Source organism: Takifugu flavidus, chromosome 9 (assembly GCF_003711565.1).
Source record: "Takifugu flavidus isolate HTHZ2018 chromosome 9, ASM371156v2, whole genome shotgun sequence".
Lineage (NCBI taxonomy): Eukaryota > Metazoa > Chordata > Actinopteri > Tetraodontiformes > Tetraodontidae > Takifugu > Takifugu flavidus.
Window position 1 is genome coordinate 4,363,934 of NC_079528.1, and position 21,489 is coordinate 4,385,422.

The 21,489-nt window shown below is 50.4% G+C and overlaps 1 protein-coding gene across 4 annotated transcripts in view; it reads left to right on the top strand.

Moving 5' to 3' along the window:
* The window catches only part of pcdh19 (protocadherin 19), a 42,756-nt gene that overhangs the window by 6,466 nt on the left and 14,801 nt on the right, over positions 1-21,489 (top strand). For 2 of the 4 annotated variants that reach the window (XM_057043061.1, XM_057043063.1), the window contains exons 3-4: positions 16,908-16,965; positions 18,410-18,595. In XM_057043061.1, coding sequence (XP_056899041.1) covers positions 16,908-16,965; positions 18,410-18,595 — 244 coding nt within the window. Of the gene's footprint in view, positions 1-16,907; positions 16,967-18,409; positions 18,596-21,489 lie in introns of all 4 variants that reach the window. The other 2 variants (XM_057043062.1, XM_057043064.1) reach the window with 1 other exon arrangement.

Genomic DNA, 21,489 nt, shown 5'->3' on the forward strand with positions numbered 1-21,489 from the left:
GCTATAAGATGAGAGTAGTCATTATGGAGCCGCGGGGTCAGATCACGGGATGAAGCGAGGCCAGGTGTCCGAGCATGACCACGGCGGTTGATGGGCTCGACAGAGGATTGGCCTGTTTAGCGTGCAGCTTCCTCCGCACTCATGATGTTGACAAACCTCTCTTTGACCCACTCTGCATAATTTCCCCTGGATTTGTGTGTCTGTGTGTGTCCTTCCTTGTGTTTGCTACATATTGAGGACTAAAATACTCATTCTACTAGCAAAGTGAGGACATTTCAGCTGGTCCCCACAACTTCAAAGTGTTAAGGTTGAGGGTCGAATTGGGTCGTTCCAGTGAGGTTGAGGGTCAGAGGTTTGGTTGGGACGGTGATGGGGGCGATCTGGGTTATCTGAAAGTCCTTTTGGAGCCCCCCCAGCAGAGTGGTGGTCTTTTCCTTTCTTTTCCTCATGGCATTTGCGGCAGAAGCTCTCTACACACGGACACGCGTGCACACTCACACACTCGCTGCTCTTAAAAAACCATGATAATTACCGCACCATTGATAGCACAAACAAACGGCAGCGAAGCGACTGTTAAGTGCTCCGCTGAAACGAGCGGGATCGGACTCGGTGCCCCTCGACTCTACAAGTCTTTAACCTGGATCTCATTGACGGGTGCTGTTTGTGGTTACTAAGGCAGTTTTCTCCCCCTTAAAAAAGTGTTTATCCTCCCAAGGGCGTGCTCATAATTATTCATGATTCATTCATCCCCAGCAGAAGAGCTGTTTTTGTTTTTTTTACACCAGGGTAAAATGATGTCTCTGTGTTTGTTTATGCTCCAAATGTGAAGATTAAAATGATATCAGGCGTGTGTGTGTGTGTGTGTGTGTGTGTGTGTGTGTGTGTGTGTGTGTGTGTGTGTGTGTGTGTGTGTGTGTATAAACAAGGCCAGACACGTTAATAGGAGCAAAGAGGATACAAGTGCTTGTCTACCTGGAAATTCTGGGATTTTTCAGTGGAACGAATGGGGTGTGTGTTTTTTTTGGGTTTATTTGGGGCAGTGAGCACATCATGTGTCCCCCCCCCCACACACACACACACACACTCTCTCAGAGCAGACATGGACGAGATAACCCTGACAGCTCTCCCTGAAGGCCTCATATCTGCTCCTGCATTGTGTGTATTCTCACCTCCCCTGTGGGAGCGCGCAGCAGCACGAACATCGCCATCCGCTGCTTGAGAAGCGTCAGCTGTGAGATGTTTGTGGTAGCAGGAATATGGACACTCGCAGGAGAACAGAGCTGTCTTCTACGGCTTAATTATATTGAGTCACTCGGCGGCACAGACAATTATACAGTCAAGGAATGGCCTTGGGCTAGACTTTGTTTTTGAATGTGTAATGTGTGTAAGGCTCCTCATACCTGTGAGCTTTTGAGGGAAATAAGTGGGTTTATTGATTAAGCTGATCCATGCAAGGGGTTGCTAATGCATCTGTGGATATGAAGATCATATTCACTCAGGCTTTGCTGTTTGGAAAAAAAAGGAATTCTTCTGGATGAACGATCACGGAGGTGTGTTTAGAGTAGAAATAGTAGGATGGAAATCTGAGGCATCGCGCTATTAAATGCCAACATGGCCTTGCAGAGACGTCATATCACACTTATTTCCAGCTCCAGGAGAGGAACGACAGCAGATATTAAACGTGTTCTGACCTCGTGGATGTCAGGCTGTCGAGCAGAGCGCAGGAATGATGGCTGAAGATGCCAGATTGCGACCGATGGCGGCAGCAGTGGCGCCGCGATAATTAAAACGAGCAGTCTTTTTTTAAATCTCGTAACTTTTCCAAATGGAAGTCATTGTAAATGTGTAAATGAACGCATGCGAGAGAAGCGATGAGGCGTCCTCGGTGTTTTTCTACATTTCTCAGGATGGCGTTCTTTTTTTATTTTGATGCGGGCGAGACAGTGGGGAGTGGTTCCAGTCAGGCGGCACATCCCTCGCTATCACTTCACATCAGGGCAATATGCACGGGAACGTTCAAACGTGTCACGCTGAGCATGCAAAGTGGATGTCACGCTGTCAGCTCCTGCTACACATCTGTTGAAAGTGCCAATCTCCTCCCACACGTGCGCATGCGACAGAGTGGCACATTCATGAGGAACATGAGCTGCCACATTATCATCTTCCCAATGACGCTCTTGGTGAAGGAGACGCAAGGCATCACCTGGTATTGGAGATGTCATTTCCAGCCTGACCAATGTTTCCTCAGGGTTCCTCAGCCATGAAGTGACTTTTTCTCTTTCTGTGTGGCAGATTTGGGGTTTAACCGAGGGTGTTGAGGGTCAGACTTCCAGAAGATGGGGCAATTTTAAGCATGAATGCAAACTTAATGTTTATTTTATCAGTTCATTTGTCTCCACGTTCTGAAGGACTGCTGACATGAAATGAGGTGGTTGAAATTGAAAATGGGAGGGGATGAACCAAAGATGTTTTCATCCGTGGCCCCTTCCACACAAGCACATGGAGATGAGACATCCTGACATTATTTCTGGATCATGCAGGTGTAAAGGCGGGTCCAAACACGTCCACCTCTCATACACGTTCAAATCGCCCGTCTATATGCAAAACCAGTCCAGGGGCGCGGAACATTAGGACAACTGAGATGTTTCAGAAATTGCAACCAGCAGCAGGGGGGTTTACTGCAGCCAGTAGTGGTTTAGAGGGGAGGGGGGAGGAGAGGAGATGGGAGGGGAGGAGAGGAGATGGGAGGGAAGGAGAGGAGAGGAGACAGGAGGGGAGGAGAGGAGAGAAGATGGGTGGGGAGGGGGAGGAGGGAGGAGAGGAGAGGAGAGGAGGAGAGGAGGAGAGGAGAGGAGAGGGGAGGGAAGGAGAGGAGAGGGGAGGGGAGGAGAAGAGGGGAGGGGAGGAGAGGAGATGGGAGGGGAGGAGAGGAGGAGAGGAGAGGAGGAGGAGGAGGGGAGGAGAGGGGGGAGGAGAGGAGAGGGGAGGGGAGGAGAGGAGAGGAGAGGAGAGGGAAGGAGAGGAGAGGAGGGGAGGAGAGGAGATGGGAGGAGAGGAGAGGAGAGGAGAGGGGAGGGGAGGAGAGGGGGGGAAGGAGAGGAGATGGGAGGGAAGGAGAGGAGGGGAGGAGGGAGGAGAGGGGAGGAGAGGAGGGGAGGGGAGGAGAGGAGAGGGGAGGAGGAGGAGAGGAGAAGAGAGGGGAGGGGAGGAGAGGGGAGGAGGAGGAGAGGAGAGGGGAGGGGAGGAGAGGAGGGGAGGAGAGGAGAGGAGGAGGAGAGGGGAGGAGAGGAGAGGGGGAGGAGAGGAGAGGGGAGGGAAGGAGAGGAGAGGAGAGGGGGGAGGAGAGGAGAGGAGAGGGGAGGGGAGGAGAGGAGAGGGGAGGGGAGGGGAGGAGAGGAGAGGAGGGGGGGAGGAGAGGAGAGGAGATGGGGGGGGAGGAGAGGAGAGGAGATGGGTGGGGAGGGGAGGAGATGGATAGGGAGGAGAGGAGGGGAGGAGAGGAGATGGGAGGAGAGGAGAGGAGAGGAGAGGGGAGGGGAGGAGAGGGGGGGAAGGAGAGGAGATGGGAGGGGAGGAGAGGAGATGGGTGGGGAGGGGAGGAGAGGAGAGGAGATGGGAGGGGAGGAGAGGGAGAGGAGAGGAGAGGAGAGGAGGGGAGGGGAGGGGAGGAGAGGAGAGGAGATGGGTGGGGAGGGGAGGAGAGGGGAGGGGAGGGGAGGAGAGGAGGGGGAGAGGAGAGGAGGATCAGGGTCTAATTACTGTAATGGTCCTGTGAGAGGAGGTTTGATGGCATCATGAAAACGAGGATAAATTGCTTTAACGATGTCCTACATACAACTAAATGAGTTTGGATAAAATCAACAAAAACAGGCCTTTAAAACTTTCATAATAACTACTTGAGATTGGAAATGTGCGTTCTGGTACAAGAGGCCAACACATCTGGAAGGAAAGTGTATTTGGGGAGATGAAGAGGCCACAGGCATACAGATGTGGTGTGATGATGGACCACGAAAGACCCTTTTTTAATGTGGGGGGGGGCAGAAGGTGTCAGAATGGCTTCATCTCCGATTCAGCTGATTCGGCTGATTCAGCTGATTCGGCTGATTTGGCTGATTCGGCTGATTCGGCTGACTGGATGAACCTCTTCATTATTTGAGAGGCTTCGGGAAGGCTGAGCGACTCTTGTACTTCCTCATCTGGCTCCTCCCACACGGAGTCCCGGGGGGTGATCCCGTGACTACACTCAACGAGACGGTTTCCACTTTGTGCACAATCATTGCTGCTTTTACACTTGGGTGGCTTTTTATAGCCGTCGCTCCCCAACCGCCAACCTCACCATCGTAGAGGTGTGCAGGAGTGACACAACTGCCCCTGGCAGGGAGGCGGAGCCACGCGTGTCGCCAGCCGGGGTCCAGACCCGTGATTGACAGTTGTGTGTCTTCAGCCACGTGTGGACACCAACCTGTTTTAAGACCCTAAAACTCAAGTTTGAAGGCTGTTCTTGAGGATGAGGACCAGAAAGCTCTTCGTTTTAGAAGCTTCGGGGCAGTAATTACGCCGGGTTAATTGGGTGACGGGTCTTCACATAAATGAGGGCCTCAATGGAAAGAAGGAAACGGACAAAGTGATGATGTTTATTGCCGGGGAAGGGGCATCATTACGCACCTTGTTAAGCCCAGCTACCACCGCTACGCCGACATAATTGCCCATTTAATTGAGTTTCTCCTTGCATTGTTTCCTATTGCTCAAATTAAAGCTGACACAGATGATTTTCCCCGATATGGAAGCGCGTGGATTTATTCCTTGTCTCGGGAAGCTTGTGGCGTTTGTCGGGACTCAACTTTTATGGGAGGATCATTCATCTAGGAAGCAAAAGGTCAGATTCCAGGTAAATACCAGAGTCCAAATCCTCACTCTTCATATAAAGTGGTGTTCTTTTGCTCATCTTTGCCCCCGTGGATGACAAAAACAGACCCGTTCTCTGTATTAGCACGAGCTGCGAGGAATTATCGACCCTCAATGTTCGTATACCTCCAAACACACAAATAACAATGGATTAGCAATCAGTCTTTAGGGAAATTATTTGTTTTTCCTCGTCAAATCTGCTCCGAAACACCGGGAGCAAACTGGTTTTTCCACCAAGTAAACAAAGTAAGAGTTTAATTAAATTCCTCCAGTAATGAACGTTATGATTCCGAGAGAGAGAGAGAAGAAAAAGCGTTTGGTTGGCGTTTGCTAAGAGACAGATGTTAATTAAAGAGGCAGTCGGTCCGAGTTTCCGAGGGAGAATTTCTCCTTTTGTGATGGACGGGGGGTGGGGGGGGGGGTGCTTGAAACTCGCCAACAATAGTGATTGTGAGGGGGAACTTTTCTAAGCAGCCAGCTCTGACACCAGGGGAAAATGACCTTTCCAAGTGTCCTGGTTTTTTTTCCTTTTAAAGAGGGAGCAGGAGGATGTTGGTTAGCAGCCCCGACCCCCCCCCCCCCCCACCCCCATTAAATGTCAGCTCCTGCATGCATAATTGCCGAGCGGTTTGCTGCTGCTAGATGAGTCCGAGTTGGTCTCCCTGCATTGCGGACCGTTTCTGTTCTGTTCTGTCTGCGTTGGACCCGTCAGCGAGCCCGGACTGAAGCTAATTGAGCCGGACGCGCAGGTATTCCCGCCTCTGTCAGGTGGTTCTGCAGCACGTCCAGGAGACAAAAGGGAGCGCCGTCATTGTACTTTGTTCTGGTTGCTCCGGCCAGTTTTTCTCCCCTCTCCTCCCTTTATCCTCCCAAATTCTTTATTTGGAGGCTCAGACCTGGACGCACGTTAGCCGGCGCAGGTTCAGCCGGTGCAGAGGTTGTTGGCAGGCGACCCGCCGCAGCACAGCCGGCGTAATTGTGCTTTGTTGGTCGCAGAAGCAGAGGCAGAGCATGAAATGAGCTGTAGCGTTTCCACCGACCCAGACTAATGGGCTATGACCAAGTCTGGGCCTCCGTGTCCCCCGACCTCTTCTCTTCTCTCATTTTCCACTTTATCTGCCCCTCCCCCGTCAATGGCGACCCCGTGTTATCCCCTCAGACCCCGATCCATTGTCCACCTGTCTGAAGAGATGATGGGACCCCTAATCTCTTTCCTTTTCTACATTCATGATGCCGGAGAGTGTCAGAGCCGGCTGGTCCGCGCTGACATAAATCAGGACGGGCCGCTGACGGAGCGCCGCGCGGCGTCGTCATGTTAGCGAGCCGCGCAGTCGCGCCCCGATGATCTGGCAACTCAAGGCCGTCTTCCTGGAGTCCTCAGAAGAGGCCCGGGCCTGTTATTTCAGCTTCTCGGGAGGCAGGCAAAGCATTCCTCTGCCTGAGTGATACCAGGTCAATTTGGAACGAGAGGAATCTGAGCAGAGCTATAGATTAGATACACACCCGGGGCTCAGCGGGCAGAATCAAAACGCTACAGTCTATAAATTGGTTAGGATTCCGCGACTTCTTCTGTGGAAAAAAGATTTGAATTTTTGGCTGAGCCTGACTGTAGAGTGCAGTGGAATGTCGGTTTTGACCCCTGACCCTCAACACACCTGCTCCACAGAGCAGCTAATGAAGGGAGAGTGCTCGACCTCTTTGAGTGCAGAACGTTCTGCCGTAACATCCACAGTTCAGTTCCCCGACTGTGCCTAGCGGGGAGCTATTGTGGAGAGAATTAGAGAGGGAAGACTGTGCTTTAATAACTCAGTCTGTCAATGATCTGGGAAGGAAGGTTAGCGCCGAGTTCAAGTGCTCTTACCAAGTTCAAGACTGCTCCTCTAAAGGAGGCTGCCATGGCCGACCGCGCCTCAGCGCGCACGGGAGGATGCACGGAGAGGGAAAAGCTATTGATAACTCTCTAGGTGCAGTATGGAGGGTGGCCATTTTGGATCGGTGCACAGTTTAGCATCGGAGCTAACTGTAATCTGGAAGTAATCTTGAAGAGGTAATCTTGTTGGTTGCCCTGGGGAGATCTGACATGATCTATATTGTGAATATGATGATTCCAGAGTCTTGTTTTGCTGCCTCTTTCCAGTCTTCCACGCTAAATGCTAATGTGCGTCTGTCCTCTTTTTGTTTGTGAGCGATAGCAGACAGGAGCACCAGTTGGGGGGGGGGGGGGGGGGGGGGGGGGGGGGGGGGCAGACACGGGAGTGGTGTTCTGACTTTTCATTTGTTTGCTCCCCAGTAATGATTATTTTAGCCTCTAAGCCGCAGATTTGGCCTTGTTTTGCTGCGGATCACAGCATCAGCGGGGACGGAGCGGCGTTGCCACGGCTGAGGAGCTTGTCTGCTGCTAAGCTCTGCTGGCAGAGGGAGTCAGGTACACAGCATGGAGGACATTTTGAGTGCACTCACAGGAGGTCGTCGGAGGCAAGGACGACACAATGCTCTGTTTAGGTGAGGACGGAGTGAGATTCACTCCTTCATTATCACCATTTGCTCTCCGGGTGGCAGGAGAAGAGCGAGTCCTAATTAGAGATGTCATTATTTTCTTTGTTAGTGTAACGCTGGTAACAAGCCAGCCGCCAGCTTGTATGAGCAACTGCAGAAAGATGACTTTTGGTTTAATTTAGAGGACTAGCTCTAATCCAGACTAAATCCTTTAAAATTGAAGCCCCCCCACCCTCCTCCCACTACTGCCGGATTACGGGAGTGTCTTTAAAAGGATAAGGACCTGCTTATCAGCGCTTTCCTCAACACTTGTTTGGGAATTCACATGTCGGGGGGGAAGGGGGTAGCTGAGCGTCACCCGGCGGGGGCAGTGTGGATGAATCGATGAGATTATGCATCTGACGGCTCAGATCAATGATGATCACGATTTGCAGCTTTTAAACCTTCATAGCTACATGCGCATATGGATGCTAACATGTTCTGGTGCTAACACCCGATGATTTTAATGATGTTTTTCTCAATACGGAATAATAGAATACGCCAATTTGACAGACCTTAATGATGTTTTAAGGGTTTGATAATTGGGCGGAGGGGAAGATCGCCTCATAGCTTTTTTAACTTGTCAAAAGATAAATACATCAAAATGTATGTTAGCTTGCTGGCTACATCCACATCCTGGGTTTGAGGTTAAATGCAAAGCCGCCTCGTCACACTTCTCATCTACTGTGTTTGTTGACTAAAGAGTGCAAAAATGCACATAAACCTAAATGAAAAGAGCGTCGCCGTTGACAACGGTGCAGCATTTTTAATGCATTATAAAGGATCTAAAGCAGGCGAAACAGCGGCGTGCTGAACAGCTGCTACACGGTTCAGGCGATGAGCCTCAAACTAAGACAGTAGCGTCAGAAAAGCGTTCTGCCACCAGCTTTGTTTGTATCACTCCCCGCTAATGAAGTGTTGTTGGGTCTTGCAGGGACGTTCACCAGAGAATACAGACAAATCTAGCACACACCAGCCTGATGTGTTGTTTGAGATGCTATATTTGTGTCTGCCTTGGGAAGGGGGGGTCATCAGGGTGTGACTGTGGAGATGTGAACGGATTCCTGGTGGACCTGGGCTGTGAACCGTGAGCTTGAAATCATGGGAGTTGATGAGCCCGGCCACATGAGAGGGGCTCATGAAATCTAAGTAGAGGCTTGCGGAGCCACGTGTTTACTTCAGTGTCAATGTTTTGAACTCGGCTAATTAACCTGCGGGCCAGGCTAAAGCTACGACGATAGCTCCCTTGCTCTTCCTGGACTTCCTGTTCTCATTTCACGTACGCGGACAATTAATAATGATAAATTCAAGCCCATAAACATTCACGGCAGAAGGCTGATGGGGCAGCTACCACACCTTGAAGGCATCAGATCGATTTAAACCTATACCGATTCGCAGATTCGCCCTGTAGCCCTGCGCTCAAATTTAATCACGGATCCATTTAAACTGTGTTAGCTGGGAGTCCACTTGCCATTAAAATGGGTTTTCACTTTCTATTATTTCGAGAGCGTTTTTTAAAAAAAATGAATAAAGCGCGCGGGGAAAGTAGCAGCCACGGTCCTGAGAAGTGTCCACATTCATCCCGGGCTTCCTCCTCCGATTAGCAATGCAGCCAGCGTCCTCGCTAAATTGTTTTGCGTGACCTTTGATACTGTAGCTCTAATTATTACCATCACACGGGCCCTGTAGGGAGCAGAGCTAATTATACTGTATTTATCTGAAGGGACACTGCTGCCATTCTTCACAGGCATGTCTTGGTAGCATCAGTGTGGGTGATGTAAACCTAGAATCAGGTTAATTTGGCTAATACCGGAATGGTAATTAGACTCGCAATAATTACAACCATATTTGTAACAACACTAACGACCAGGTTATTAATTGGGGTCCGACTGAACTGAGGAATTGCGTTGACAGAAATACAGCAAGAGCTGGAGGTGCTCTGCGATTTGCATAACGGCGTTGCTGCGTAGCCGCGTTGCTCTTTTCTTGCCGTTGTTCCGTACCGATGTTGGACTCCGGCGCTTAAAAAAATAACGTGTTTTCAAAGCCGTGGTTGGATTGCATGATAGCGTGGGGGCCACCGGCCCCCCCGTGTCATCACGACTCCAGAACAGTTGTTACTAGGATTGTATTCAAAGCAGCAGCAATCATCTTTTGGCTGGCGGGCTGCTCATCTAATGGGCCTAAGAGGATTCCAATTATTACACTTGCGATCAAAAAGGAGGAAGAGATTACTTTGTCCTTTTTTCCCCCCACCTCTTTGACATTTCCCACACTGACATCTATTGATAGGGGCGGGGTGGTGGGGGTGTTGCTAGAGAGCGGCGGACTGTCTAACAGCAGCAAAGTACTGCAGCTTTTGTTTCAATCTTTCCTGTCTTTTGTAAGAAAAACTCATCTCCCTGCTGCATGCTACATTAGCTAGCGTTCAAGCTACCTGCACAGGAGAGGAAGGGATCCTCCTGCCGGAGCGCCGGCGGCTTTGGTTGCGGAAGAGTTTGTGACTGATCGCCTCTATATTTTCCCACACAGCCGTTGTAAATTGCCAGGAAGCGCGTCGGGAACTCGCCGGCTCGCTGCAGTCGTTTCCCCCCCCCTCTGCTTAAGTCGTGTTCCAGAGAACACAAGAGGGAATTGAATTATTCGATTGTGTACCGCTCCCCCACCCTCCCTTGTATTTATTAAATTCCCAGATTACAAGTAAAGGAACATTAAATGCCCGGTTGTAACAAAAGGATTTCTCCGCTATAGGATATCAAACAGCCCAGGAGAAATAAACTACAGGATTTAAAAAAAAACAACACAAACCAAAGAGAAATAATAATTGGCGCTGCCCGCGCTGTGACAAGGAGAGCTACAATCTGGATTGGCTCCGATAAGCATCTGCCGCTACAATCCCCCGTGCTGAGATTTGATAAGTGCAGAAAATGACTACATGTTGTTTATGGTGGCGGAACAAAAGGATTGAGAGCTTCATTTAAAGAAATCAAGCGGCCCAAACGTGGCGGCGCCGTCTCGGATGTATTTCTGTGGGATAGACGGAAGGAAACGCGCCAGTTGTGTGTGTTCGTGTGTGTGTGTGTGTGTGTGTGTGTGTGAGGACAGTGCGGTTCCTCTCCCCGTGGAGGCAGAGATCCACCGTCTGTTGCTGTTTTCCGTGACCCCGGGCGCCCCCCCCCCCGCAGTGAAGACCATGTTTGCTCCCACAAAGATGGCCCTAATACAAATTGAATTAAATGAAGTCACCGCGGCTAATCCCCGTGTGTTTCAGATACTGAGACAACCCCCCCTCGTAAATGAGTGGGTCAAGCCCGCCGCATCTGGCCCCCCGTCCTACTGGCCTTGTGCTCAAGCTGCTCAGCTTCCTGTTCCCGACGGAGGCAACAGCAGGCCCCACTCCCATGTAGCGTCCCAAGGCGACTGTGTGTGTGTGTGTGTGTGTTGCTGTTTCTTTAAATTTGTGTTTGCTCTCCTCTCGTTCTAAGTCACGCTGTGTTTGTTCTTTTACTGTTATCGTGTCTGCGTGTCTGCCTTCCAGATTTATCTCTGTTTGAAACTAGCTTACACATTTCCCACACTGCTATTTTTTGAAAATTTACATTTAAATGTAGCAACACAGAGAGGACCCAGATCTTCACTTTCCTCTCCGACAGCATGGTGATGCTAAACAGAAGGGCTAGCGTTGGAGCGCACAGCGGCGGATGTTGTTTTGTTTCCGCGCCTGCCCTGATAGCAGCCTGTCACAGTCCTGTTAACAAGCTGGATTTACAGATGCGGCGGCGGTGATGTGCGCGCTCCTAATACGCCGCTGTCAATTCCAGCGCTGACAGCTGCTTAAAAAGACCATCCCAGATATATTAGCGGCAGATGTGCAATGGTCAGCTAATCTTCACGGATGGGAGTGGAATTCATCTGTATACATACAGTATCTAACACACCCCCGGTGACTAGCGGTGACTTGGTACATAACTACCAACATTTATGACAAGCTCAGGTGCCCCCTCAGGTTAGCTAGGTTATAGCCGCGGAAAGGTGGAGGTTTGTTTGAGTGCAACAAGTGACAGAATTAAGTGGGAGCAAAATGACAGGTGTGTGTGTTTGTGTGTGTGTGTGTGTGAGGCACCTGCTCACCCAGCCTCTCTGAGGCTCCATCACCCCTCCAGCCAGCAGGCAGAGTAAACAGGGTTTGTTTGAGCGAGTGTCCTGGGGTAGTGGGATTAATGAGTGCTGATGAAGTTCCACTCGTGTCCCGGGCGCTGCCTCCATATTTGCCGGAGTGGCTGTGATGTGGCCGCGTGTCTGGAGGCGGCGGCTCATTCCCTTTACCCAGTGTCAGATTAAGGCATGTCAATAAACAGACCCACTCAATCCATCTGCGAGCGCCTACATCCGCTGGCGGAGGCTCCCGGTCTGTAATGACCCGCTGCAAATCTCCATCTAACTAAAATGTCTGGAAAGATGCCTTGTCACAGCGAGCGGGCGGAGAAATAAAGGGGGTGGGGGGTGGGGAGGGGGGGAGAGACTGAGAGACTCCAGCCGCACCGATGTGGCTGGCAGCCATCATTAGGATGCTAAAGAGAATGAGGAGAATGCACCAAGCTGCGCTCGGCCATGTTGTGGAAGGCTAGTGGATCGGCTCCCCCCGGAGTCGTGGATCCCCTGTTTTTCTGCCACCTTCACACGTGCGAAATTCATCAAAAATTCATCCGCCCAGTGCAGTAATTTCAAATACACGTGCTGTTTATTCAGCTGCGGCTGTAAGCGTTTGAGAGTAACGTGTTTACATAATTTGCAGTGTTTTTCCCGTGTTTACTTTTGTAGCTCGGCCCAGGAGAGACGAGGGGAACCTTTTGGGAATTCTCTTTGCTCTTAGTTAGCATCCCCCACCCAGACGGGCTAATGTAGGACACAACCGAGTAATTCTCTTATATTAAAACCCTCAAAACACATGTTTGCGGAACTCATGCCCATAGGGAGAGGAAGCCACAGAGCTCACCTAGATTAGACGCTAGCCCCGAAGCTTCCGTCCCCACCTACTTCCTCCCCGCGGCGCCGTGCGCGGATTTTTGGAGCCTGTCATTCACATGAAAGACGCGCGCATTAAAAAGAAGTCCGCTATAATCTCATCAACATGAAGACGGGTTGGACAGGTGTCGCAGCTACCAGCCTCGCTTCTTCAGACAAAACAAACCCCCCTAGAGTCCGGAACCGGTGCAGCCGCCCACCCTTTGAACTGGGTCTGGTCCCCGGTAAGACAGCGGCTCCGGCTTAAGCCCCTCCAGCGCCAGCCGGCTCTGCTGGAATGCAGACGTCTGCGGAGGGGGCCTATTATTTAAAATCTTTTCATCACTCTGGAAGAGAGGGAAATAGCTTTGACGTTGAGAGGCTCATGAATAATTCAGGCTGTTTCTATCAGTGTATGTATAATTAATCACATCTCTGCTAACTGGACCACGCAGCTGAGTGACACGGAGACTCGCCGCCACTATTGTCTCCGCACAACAGGCAGCTGGGACTCCAGGAAGTTTCCTGCGTTTGTTTCCTCGCTTTATGGCAGAATGGGGGAGGGATTTTTTTTTTTTTGGTCAAGAGGAGCAAATATTTGTTTCATTTCTTCTTCTGAGGAAATGCGGGACAGGAAGTGGCGTCGTATTTCTGTTTCATTGTTTTCCAGAAAAGCCCCTGTTTGGTTTGGACAAACAATGCCGAACCGGCGCGATCAAGGACGTGGCTGAGCTCACCGCATCAGTCAACCCCTCCTGAGAAAGCCCCCCCCCATGCGTGATTGATTCCCGGATGGGCTCCTGGGTTTGGGCTGAGTTGATGGGCGATGAAGCGGAATGACGCGGGGAATGTGGCAGGTTATTTGTCACACATGTGCCCCTCTGTCACAACCGGTTGTGTATAATTCGAGCTTGCAGGGGAGCGAGTTGATATAAAACGGTAACAAGTCTCTGTATTCATCTGAGCAGCCCCCCCTCGGAGGGCCGAAATAGAAAATGAAATCTCATCCACGGCCGTGGCTGCGCCTCAGGCACTCTTTCACCCTTTTTACCGCTGATCCTCCCTCAGGGGCCCTGGCCTCCATAAAGGGAGAGGGAGATCTATAATCTAGCAGATGGCACAGCATCTATGGGAAATTCTATAACTGGGAAGATGGTGGCGCTGATGGTCGGGGTAAAGGCTAGAGGTGCCGCTGCTGGGGGGGGGGGTTAAGGCAGCTCAGCTGAAAAGCATTTCTCTCTTCATCAGGCCGGAGATCCCGGCGTGAGCGGGGGGCGCCGCCATCGCACGCCAGCTCAGGTGTAACAGTGTTTGCATATAAGACCTGCAAAAGGGACTGAAGGGGACACGTTTCACACACACACACACACACACACACACACACACACACACACACACACACACACACACACACACACACACACACACACACACCATGCATCAGTGGTTGCTACCTGCTCTCCGGGTAATCGAGACCTCTCGTTACTCCAGATGCAGCCGGCTTTTTTTTTGGTGTGAAACTTCTCTGGAGCCTCTTTTCCTTGTTCCTCTGCTCTTCTTTAGTAGGAAATCGATAACCAGACGCATAAAGCGCAACGTTTCCTTCTGGGACGCAGGACGGCGCTGACAATAAACAGATGCTCAGAAGACTCTGATCTTCGGCTTTTAATTGTACCTATCTATAGTTTGGTGACTCCTGGGGAGGAGGGTTACCCTGTTCATGGTGGCGGCCCGTTGATGCTCATTAATTGGAGATAAATGAACTTATATTTGATAAACAAGTCGTTTGGGATGGCTGCCATATTTCAGCGTTCCAGCTGACAGCAGAGCATCTGTGTGACCGTCTTTCCTGTCTGTCTCCGAGACATCTGCTCAACTTGTGGGGTGTTCAGCGGCGTGACAACGGGCGCCCCGGTGGCGGCGGCCGCCTCCTCTCACTGGGGCTCCTCATGCCTCCGCACAGTGAACACACTTGCGTCCGCACCACAGGAGCGATGGACACACCAGGAGGAAGGCAAATTAAATCTTACGGCAGCGGCCGGGCGAGGAGATTGCTTTTCCTCTCCGCGGCAGAACGGCGAGCCTGTCGCCGTAGCGCCCGAGGTTCCGGCGGAGGGAAAGGAGCAAACGGTTGCAGGGCTGCACTCCCCTGCAGGTCAAGTCTCACCCATTTCCTACCATCTTCACCTCCTCTCTACTCTCTTTCCACTTCACTCCGCACTCGTTCAGACAGCAGCGATCAGTCACCCGGCGACATGGGGGCCGCATTCCTCCCTCTCATCTTCCAGCAATAATTACGGGGATAGAGTAGCTTTGTCCGCCAAACTGGGGCCGCTCGGATCACAACAACACATTGTCCAACCTGATTAAGGAGCCATTTGTGGCCTCCGCGCTGTAGTTAAGCGATCCTCGTCCTCCTGGCCTGAAACTTGACCTCCCAGCAAGATCTATTGACATGTTCTCCAATTTGAGGTTGGTCAGAATCGCAGGGGGTGGTACATTAAATTTTTACAGGAAGCCTGTGCTAATGCGCCCGATTGTTCCTGGGAATAAGATCCACTTTCACCCATCATAAGTTCAAGCCCTCAGGTCTGACATATCTGCTTACGTGAAGGATAAATGCCTTTAGTTTAGGCAAACCCTGCGAGAAAATTGCATTACGGACAAGCACACGGGGGCACGCTGCCATCCCGCCAGAGTGACATTCACAAGGAATGTTCTGTCTTGTCTTTTGAAATGATGTTTTCCCCTTGTTGCTCATGCTTCGCATTCCATTAGTCCCTCGCTGGATCTTCAGCCACTGTAGAAGATGAGTGGCTTTAATTCGCAGCTCAGCCAAATACGGCTACAGCATCGGAATTCTCCTCACTTTAGATCCTTAAATCATTCAGGTAAAATGGTCGCGGAACACCGTGTGCACTTTTGGAATTGGGTTTCATTAATAAACATTCAATTAGTGATGAAATGAATTAATTAATATGTTATTAAAGATTAATCTGAGTTCTGCTGTGCTGCCACAGCCATTAGCTTTAATGGAGTCAAGCTGGAGGAGAACAAGGGGAGTCAGGGGTATTACAAGAGAACAAACACGTCGGGCCGCCAAATTAATGGATCATAATAATAGTTTAATTACTTTCTTGATGAATTATCTGCTGAAAAGTAGCGATTTAAACTTTAATTAGTGGTAAACTGTAAAAAAAAAAGAGATTGAGTGATGCTAACCTTTGTCGTAACCACCTTGCGTTTTAATTTTAACAACCCCCCCTCAGACACCCCGGCGAGCCTTTGTTCCTCATCCTGGGATCTTCCCAGAAGGATTACTGGGCGAGTTTGTGCGACAAGCGCTGGTTCATCCATTTACGGCCGAAGGTGCACATGTTTCTCATGTTTCATCAATCCAGGCGTGGGGGGGGGGTGCATTCAGCCTTTCCATTTTTCGTGGCCTGTCAGCAGGGTCAGGGGAGCTCTTTAGCAGCAGTAAACAGAGATGTTTCTCCAAACAGATTGAATTTTAACAGCTTCCGGCCTTGCTGTCCAAGGAGGTTCTGAACATTCGACCCCAGAATAAGAACCTCAGGATCAAAGGGGTCTTTTGGTGGACGCGCGTGACGGTTTTTCCGGGCCCCTCCTGATAATCAGCAGCACCTGCATTAACCTCTCTTATCACGATGGTGAATGCATTTCAGCGGACATCGCTCGGAAGTCTCCTGTCGACGGGCGCTTTATCAGGATACTGTATCTGCGCTGTGGAATGTTAAGTGAAGGCTCTGCTTTCTCTCTGCTGAAACACCTGCATGTTATCAAACGTGGAGGAAAAGGCAGCATCCCGGCTTCTGGGCTGACGGGGGAAGTCCCCCCATAGCTGCTGACATCCTAGCTAGCGAGGGCAGATGTGCTGAAGGCTACCTGCTCGGTCCACATGTACTCCCTTTAACATACTGAAAACACTTCCCACAATGAATGAATGTGTAGGGCCTTTGAAGCGTGCTCTCTAATGTGGGTCAGAGATCTATCCCATGCATATTTTGAAAGTCTTTTCATCTGCAATTGCAAAGTTAAGATTCCCTCGACACACTCGTTAATTTCAGCAACGTTTCTCTCGCAGTTATTTAACGTCTGTGCGCCGATGTCTTCTCAAAGGCAGAGCGGGAAGAGCAGGAACTCCGCACGAGAGCAAGAGGGTTAGCCCCCTGCTCGGCTCTTGGCCCCCAGTCGGCCCCTGTGTGTGTGTGTGTGTGTGTGGTGTGTGTGTGTGTTGTGTGTGTGTGTGTGTGTGTGTGTGTGTGTGTGTGCTTTAAAAGAGAATACATTCAACCCTCTGAAAGCTCACCGGGGCTTTTTTGTAAAATAACATTTCCTCTGAAAGCCAGTTACCAGCAACATTATTTTGGTTGCTTCCATTATTAAAAGTACCTCTCTCTCTCTCTCTCTCTCTCTCCCCCCCCCCCATTGTTCTCCTGCAGACGGAGAACTACTCCATAGACTCCAGTTACGTGAACAGCAGAGCCCACCTCATTAAAAGGTATGTCTTGATTAGGAATTGTTACCAACGCCTCGTTAAAATTGTTATCTGTAATCGCGTTATCTAATGAGCGTGCAGATATTGTTGCGCGCAGCTGTTTGCAAGCGTTCCTGTTGATTTTTTTTTCCCACTTCAGAGTAATTATAGGAGGGAAGGAGATTTGGGGATAAATACAATTACCTTGTAATGTCTTTAGTAGGCACTTGCTCAAACAAGCCACAATCTTTCAGGATATTGGATAACAAAAAGGGTTCATTTTTAATATTTACAGATGACTTTATTCCTCCCCTGTGCCTGCTTCCAGGGTAAAATTGTTTCGTGCGTGACTGATTTTTTTTGTACTTCTAGCGGGATAAATGCCTTCATTGTGTCCCGGGATGTCTGTGGAATCGCAGGGTTGCGGTCAGGACGAGGGCCCGTTGCTGGTTTTGTACTTTTTACCTGCAGCTACAAGCCACTGCAGCTTTTGTTTAAGGCCATCTCAGCCTTCTGAAAATCCATTATGCCCCCCCCCCTCCTTTTTCAAAAGATCCCCACGTTAATGTAAACAAAGAGCATTCAAGTCAGGGACTCTGTAGCACACTACAAAGAAATCCCCTGAGGAGGCGGCGGGCCCAGAGTCTGGGACAGGTGCAATTACAGTGATAACATCAGAGAGCCAGCTTTACCTGCAGCCCTGTCCCAAGCGGTGTGGGGGGGGGGGGTACACTGCAGCTACCTTGCACTGTCCTTCACTTCATCTAATTTCCTCCTTTATCTTTTCCCACCATCTCCTCTCCCCACACGTGCGCACTTTCACACCCGTTTAAGGGTCTTTGCAAAGCAAAAAAATTTGTTCCAGTTTGATGGAACACAAATGAAGGAAATCGAGCTATTACCACACAGCTGTCGGTTGAGCCCCCCCCACTGCAATCTTTACTGACTACAGGCCCCCGAACAAGACAGATGCTCAGTTTGTATTCTTCCAGCCTTTCCCATATCCATCTTCCTTCCAGGAATTCCTGATTACTGCAGCGTTGGCTTGATTGTGAGCGCGTTCCTCCGGCTCAATATCCCGACCTTGAAACCAGAACGTTCAACCCCCACTGCTGTATCTGTACAGTTAAAAATGATCTAGCTTAAGGTCCAGGGTCTGCTTCATCAGACCAGAGGAATGCAGATGCAGTTCTGGGTAAATGTCTGCTCCCTGAAGGCCACACTAGGTTCTTGTATGTTCTCGTAGGTGCTACGGAGGGGCTGGAGAACAGGTGTTGATGCCAAGACATTTAATATATCTACTCTTACTTTTGCAAAGGCACCTCCATTTGTGGTCAATTCATGAGAATTTGTACTAGAAAAAGCCAAAAATTGATGGATAGCACTTGGCGCGCCATCGCAGAGGACAAAGGAGACCCTGTGAGCTGCGATGTGACAGTTAATCAACATTTTCCTTTCCCCCCTCCTGGCCCCCATGCAGCACATCAACATTCAAGGACCTGGAGGGGAACAGCCTGAAGGACAGCGGCCACGAGGAGAGCGATCAGACCGACAGCGAACACGACGTCCAGAGAGGACACTATGTTGACACGGCTGTCAACGACATGCTGAACATGACCGTCCCCCCTAACGTGTGCCAGCTGCCCGACCAAGGTAAGACAATCCTCACAGAATCGGCGCGCTGTGTCCCGTTAAATGTCTCCTTTGGAGTGCAGCTCGCTCGTGCGGCGATAAGACGGACTGCTCTGTTGTTTGCGGCCGATGGGCCACCAAAGCGTTTTGCATTTTACTGGGTTGCGTGTGCTTGAAGTGCCGTGTGAGGGGTCTCTGACAGTTAAGGCCGGCCTTTGATACCAGCTTAGGCGGCATCATTGACTGATACCAGCCATTTGAGCGCTGGAAGCAGAGCCGACTTTAGAGGTGCCGGAACGGCGGCAATTAAACCGCGCTAAGGTAGAAGGTGGAAATCTGCATATCTGCACGTGGCCTCATCCATAATTCAGCAGAGTCGTTTAGCAGGGAATTAAAGTTGATGTTTCAATTCTGGCTCCGTTTAAAAAGACATCCAGGAGCCGAGAGTCGTGTTCCTGGCAGCGGCGGCGAGGCGGCGTGCAGGTCAGTGAGCGCCGCAGCGGTCTGGGATGTTACTCGGGGCGACGGAGGGGGTTCACACTCATGCACAGGTGCAGCGTTTCAGGTTGACTCGTAGCTGCTGTGTTATTCTGGGCAGCGAGGAAACACCAGAGTTTTTATTTTAGAATCCCGCTCCAGGGAACGCCTCTTACACCTATAACTCTCCGCACCTGGACTGTTATGGCTGCCGCGTGCTTCATTTTGGGGATTTTGCCAGCTTCCGTTGTTCCGGTGCCCCAGTAACTGCGTCTGCCTCCATGCTGCGCCGCTTTCTCGGGCTCGTACACGTGCTGGAGGAAACTTTAATGAGCTGGAGATGAAGAAAATGAGTCCCGCCTTATAAAACAGCATACAGGAATGAAGATTACGAGAGGTTTCAATTTTTTATCTGTCCTTTTTATCGCCAGACTGTGAAGTGTGCAAGCGGGGAATGACAAGCGCTTCCTAGACTAGTTGCTAGCCAAAAATGATGTCGCAGGCTGGGCTGGTGACAGGAAATGTGGAGACTGTAAAGAACCTCAGAGAGGGGTCAGTATTTAGTGTTCTGCAAACCTGCAGGAATGCTCGAGTTTTCAAAATGCACGCCGGCAGGTCCTCAACTAGAGGATCTCATTACCGCAGAGGATTAGCAATGATGTACATGAAGAATATTACAAGTAGGCTGAGCTCTCTGAGGCAGTTCTTTTTTCATTAACACTGCCACTGATTGTATCTGTTTCAGCAAAATGGATGCGTGCCTGCTGAATGTATAATGTGCAAATGTGTCGCAGGTAAACAAAAGAAGAAGCTATTTCACACCGCCGTCCGTTCTTTTGACCAGAACAAACAGACGATAAAGGAGCGGCCTGTTCAGAATCTCAATTAGCTGCTTTGGTATTTCCCTCAATCCCGGCCGGGGGCTCAATTTTGGTAGTAAACCTCCAAACAGGACTTTTAAATCTTTCCTGGAATCTTTTTTGTCGTCCTTTTGTTTCTAAAAGGCTCGGCCAGGCTAATTAGAGGTTGTGGGTAATTATTGAATTAAAGACCTTCACGCCCGCAGAAGTGTGAGGACGTGTCAGATGAAACCGTCCCTCTCCTCATATCTCAGCGGGCTAATTGCACAGCAGAAGTGGGCTGGCAGGAACCAGCGGATTCACCGTGCTCCACGGTTAAATCTGTCCCCGTTTGTGTGCCGTCACTCGTCTTTAGGTTAAAATCAATTGTTTACCTTTACTGAATCGAGCCATGAGGCCCAACACCCGCTGCTAAGATGTCTTCCAGGAGTAGGAAGCGAGCAGAGAGGCCGCAGTCGCTAAAAAGGAAGACGGAGCAACACAAAGCCGAGGACGGGAAAGCCTCAAATCTTTTTTCCTCCCGTCGTTTCATTGTTGTGTTGATAAGCACGGAGAACAAAAGGAACGTGGGGGGAGGAAGGGTTAAACTCTAGGGCTTTAACAACGCAAATGTTTACCATTCCCAGCACCATGTCAAGGTATTGTTTGTCCAGGAGAGCGGCCATTACTTTCACACAAAGCCCATCAGCTGGTGGGAATCTGTTTGAGTGACCAGATCCAGCTGCAAGCCCAGCCCAGTCCTGAACCACAGAGGCGCTTTTGTCCATCTTTTAACCATTCGCTGGCTCGCAGGGTTGCGCTTTGACTCCTGCAAACGTAACTTTCTGCCTCTGCCAAGAATGTGACGGAGCTCGCGTGAAACCCCACCTGAATGTTCCCGCTCCGTGGCGTAGATTAGGAGTGTCTGGAGGACTTTGTTCAACACGTCTAGGCCCCATCATCCTTTTAGCCGGGCTCCCTCAACCCATCAGCTGACGCCGAAGCGGAGAAACAGGCTCGGAGGGACCCCGTGACAACGGAGCTAAATCTATTTTTCTGACTGCCTTTGATTGCCGTAGCTCACGCTCTAATTCCCGCCGGATATGGATGAGCTGCGGGTTTCGCGGATTAAGATTCGTGTATTGTTAAGTCGCTCTAGTTATCTCCGCAGGAGGGAAAAGAGGGAGCGCCGCGTCTTTCTGCGCCGTCCGATTTGTGCGAACGGAGGTTTGCAGTCTTGCTTTTGGAATCATTACTGGGTCAATATGCAAGTGTTAATAAAAACCCCTTCTTCTCCCAGTTTGTTGCACTCGGAGGGATCCGCGACTGCTCAATTAGACGGGAGACAGAGAACAGTCCTCTTTTATTCCCAACACTTTCACTGGCGTCCACCTCTGGAGAATAACTCTCATCTAGCTGTTGGCCTCCCTGTGGGTGCGTGCTTGAAGCTGAAGCCCAGGAATGGAAGCCCCCTCCACAGACTCTATATCTCTCCTTATTCCCTACTTCCATCTGTAGATCCACAGGGTTTCCCTGCCCCTAATTGATTTTACCCCCCACCACAACCACTCCCTCTTCCTCCATGTGTCTTCTCTCTCT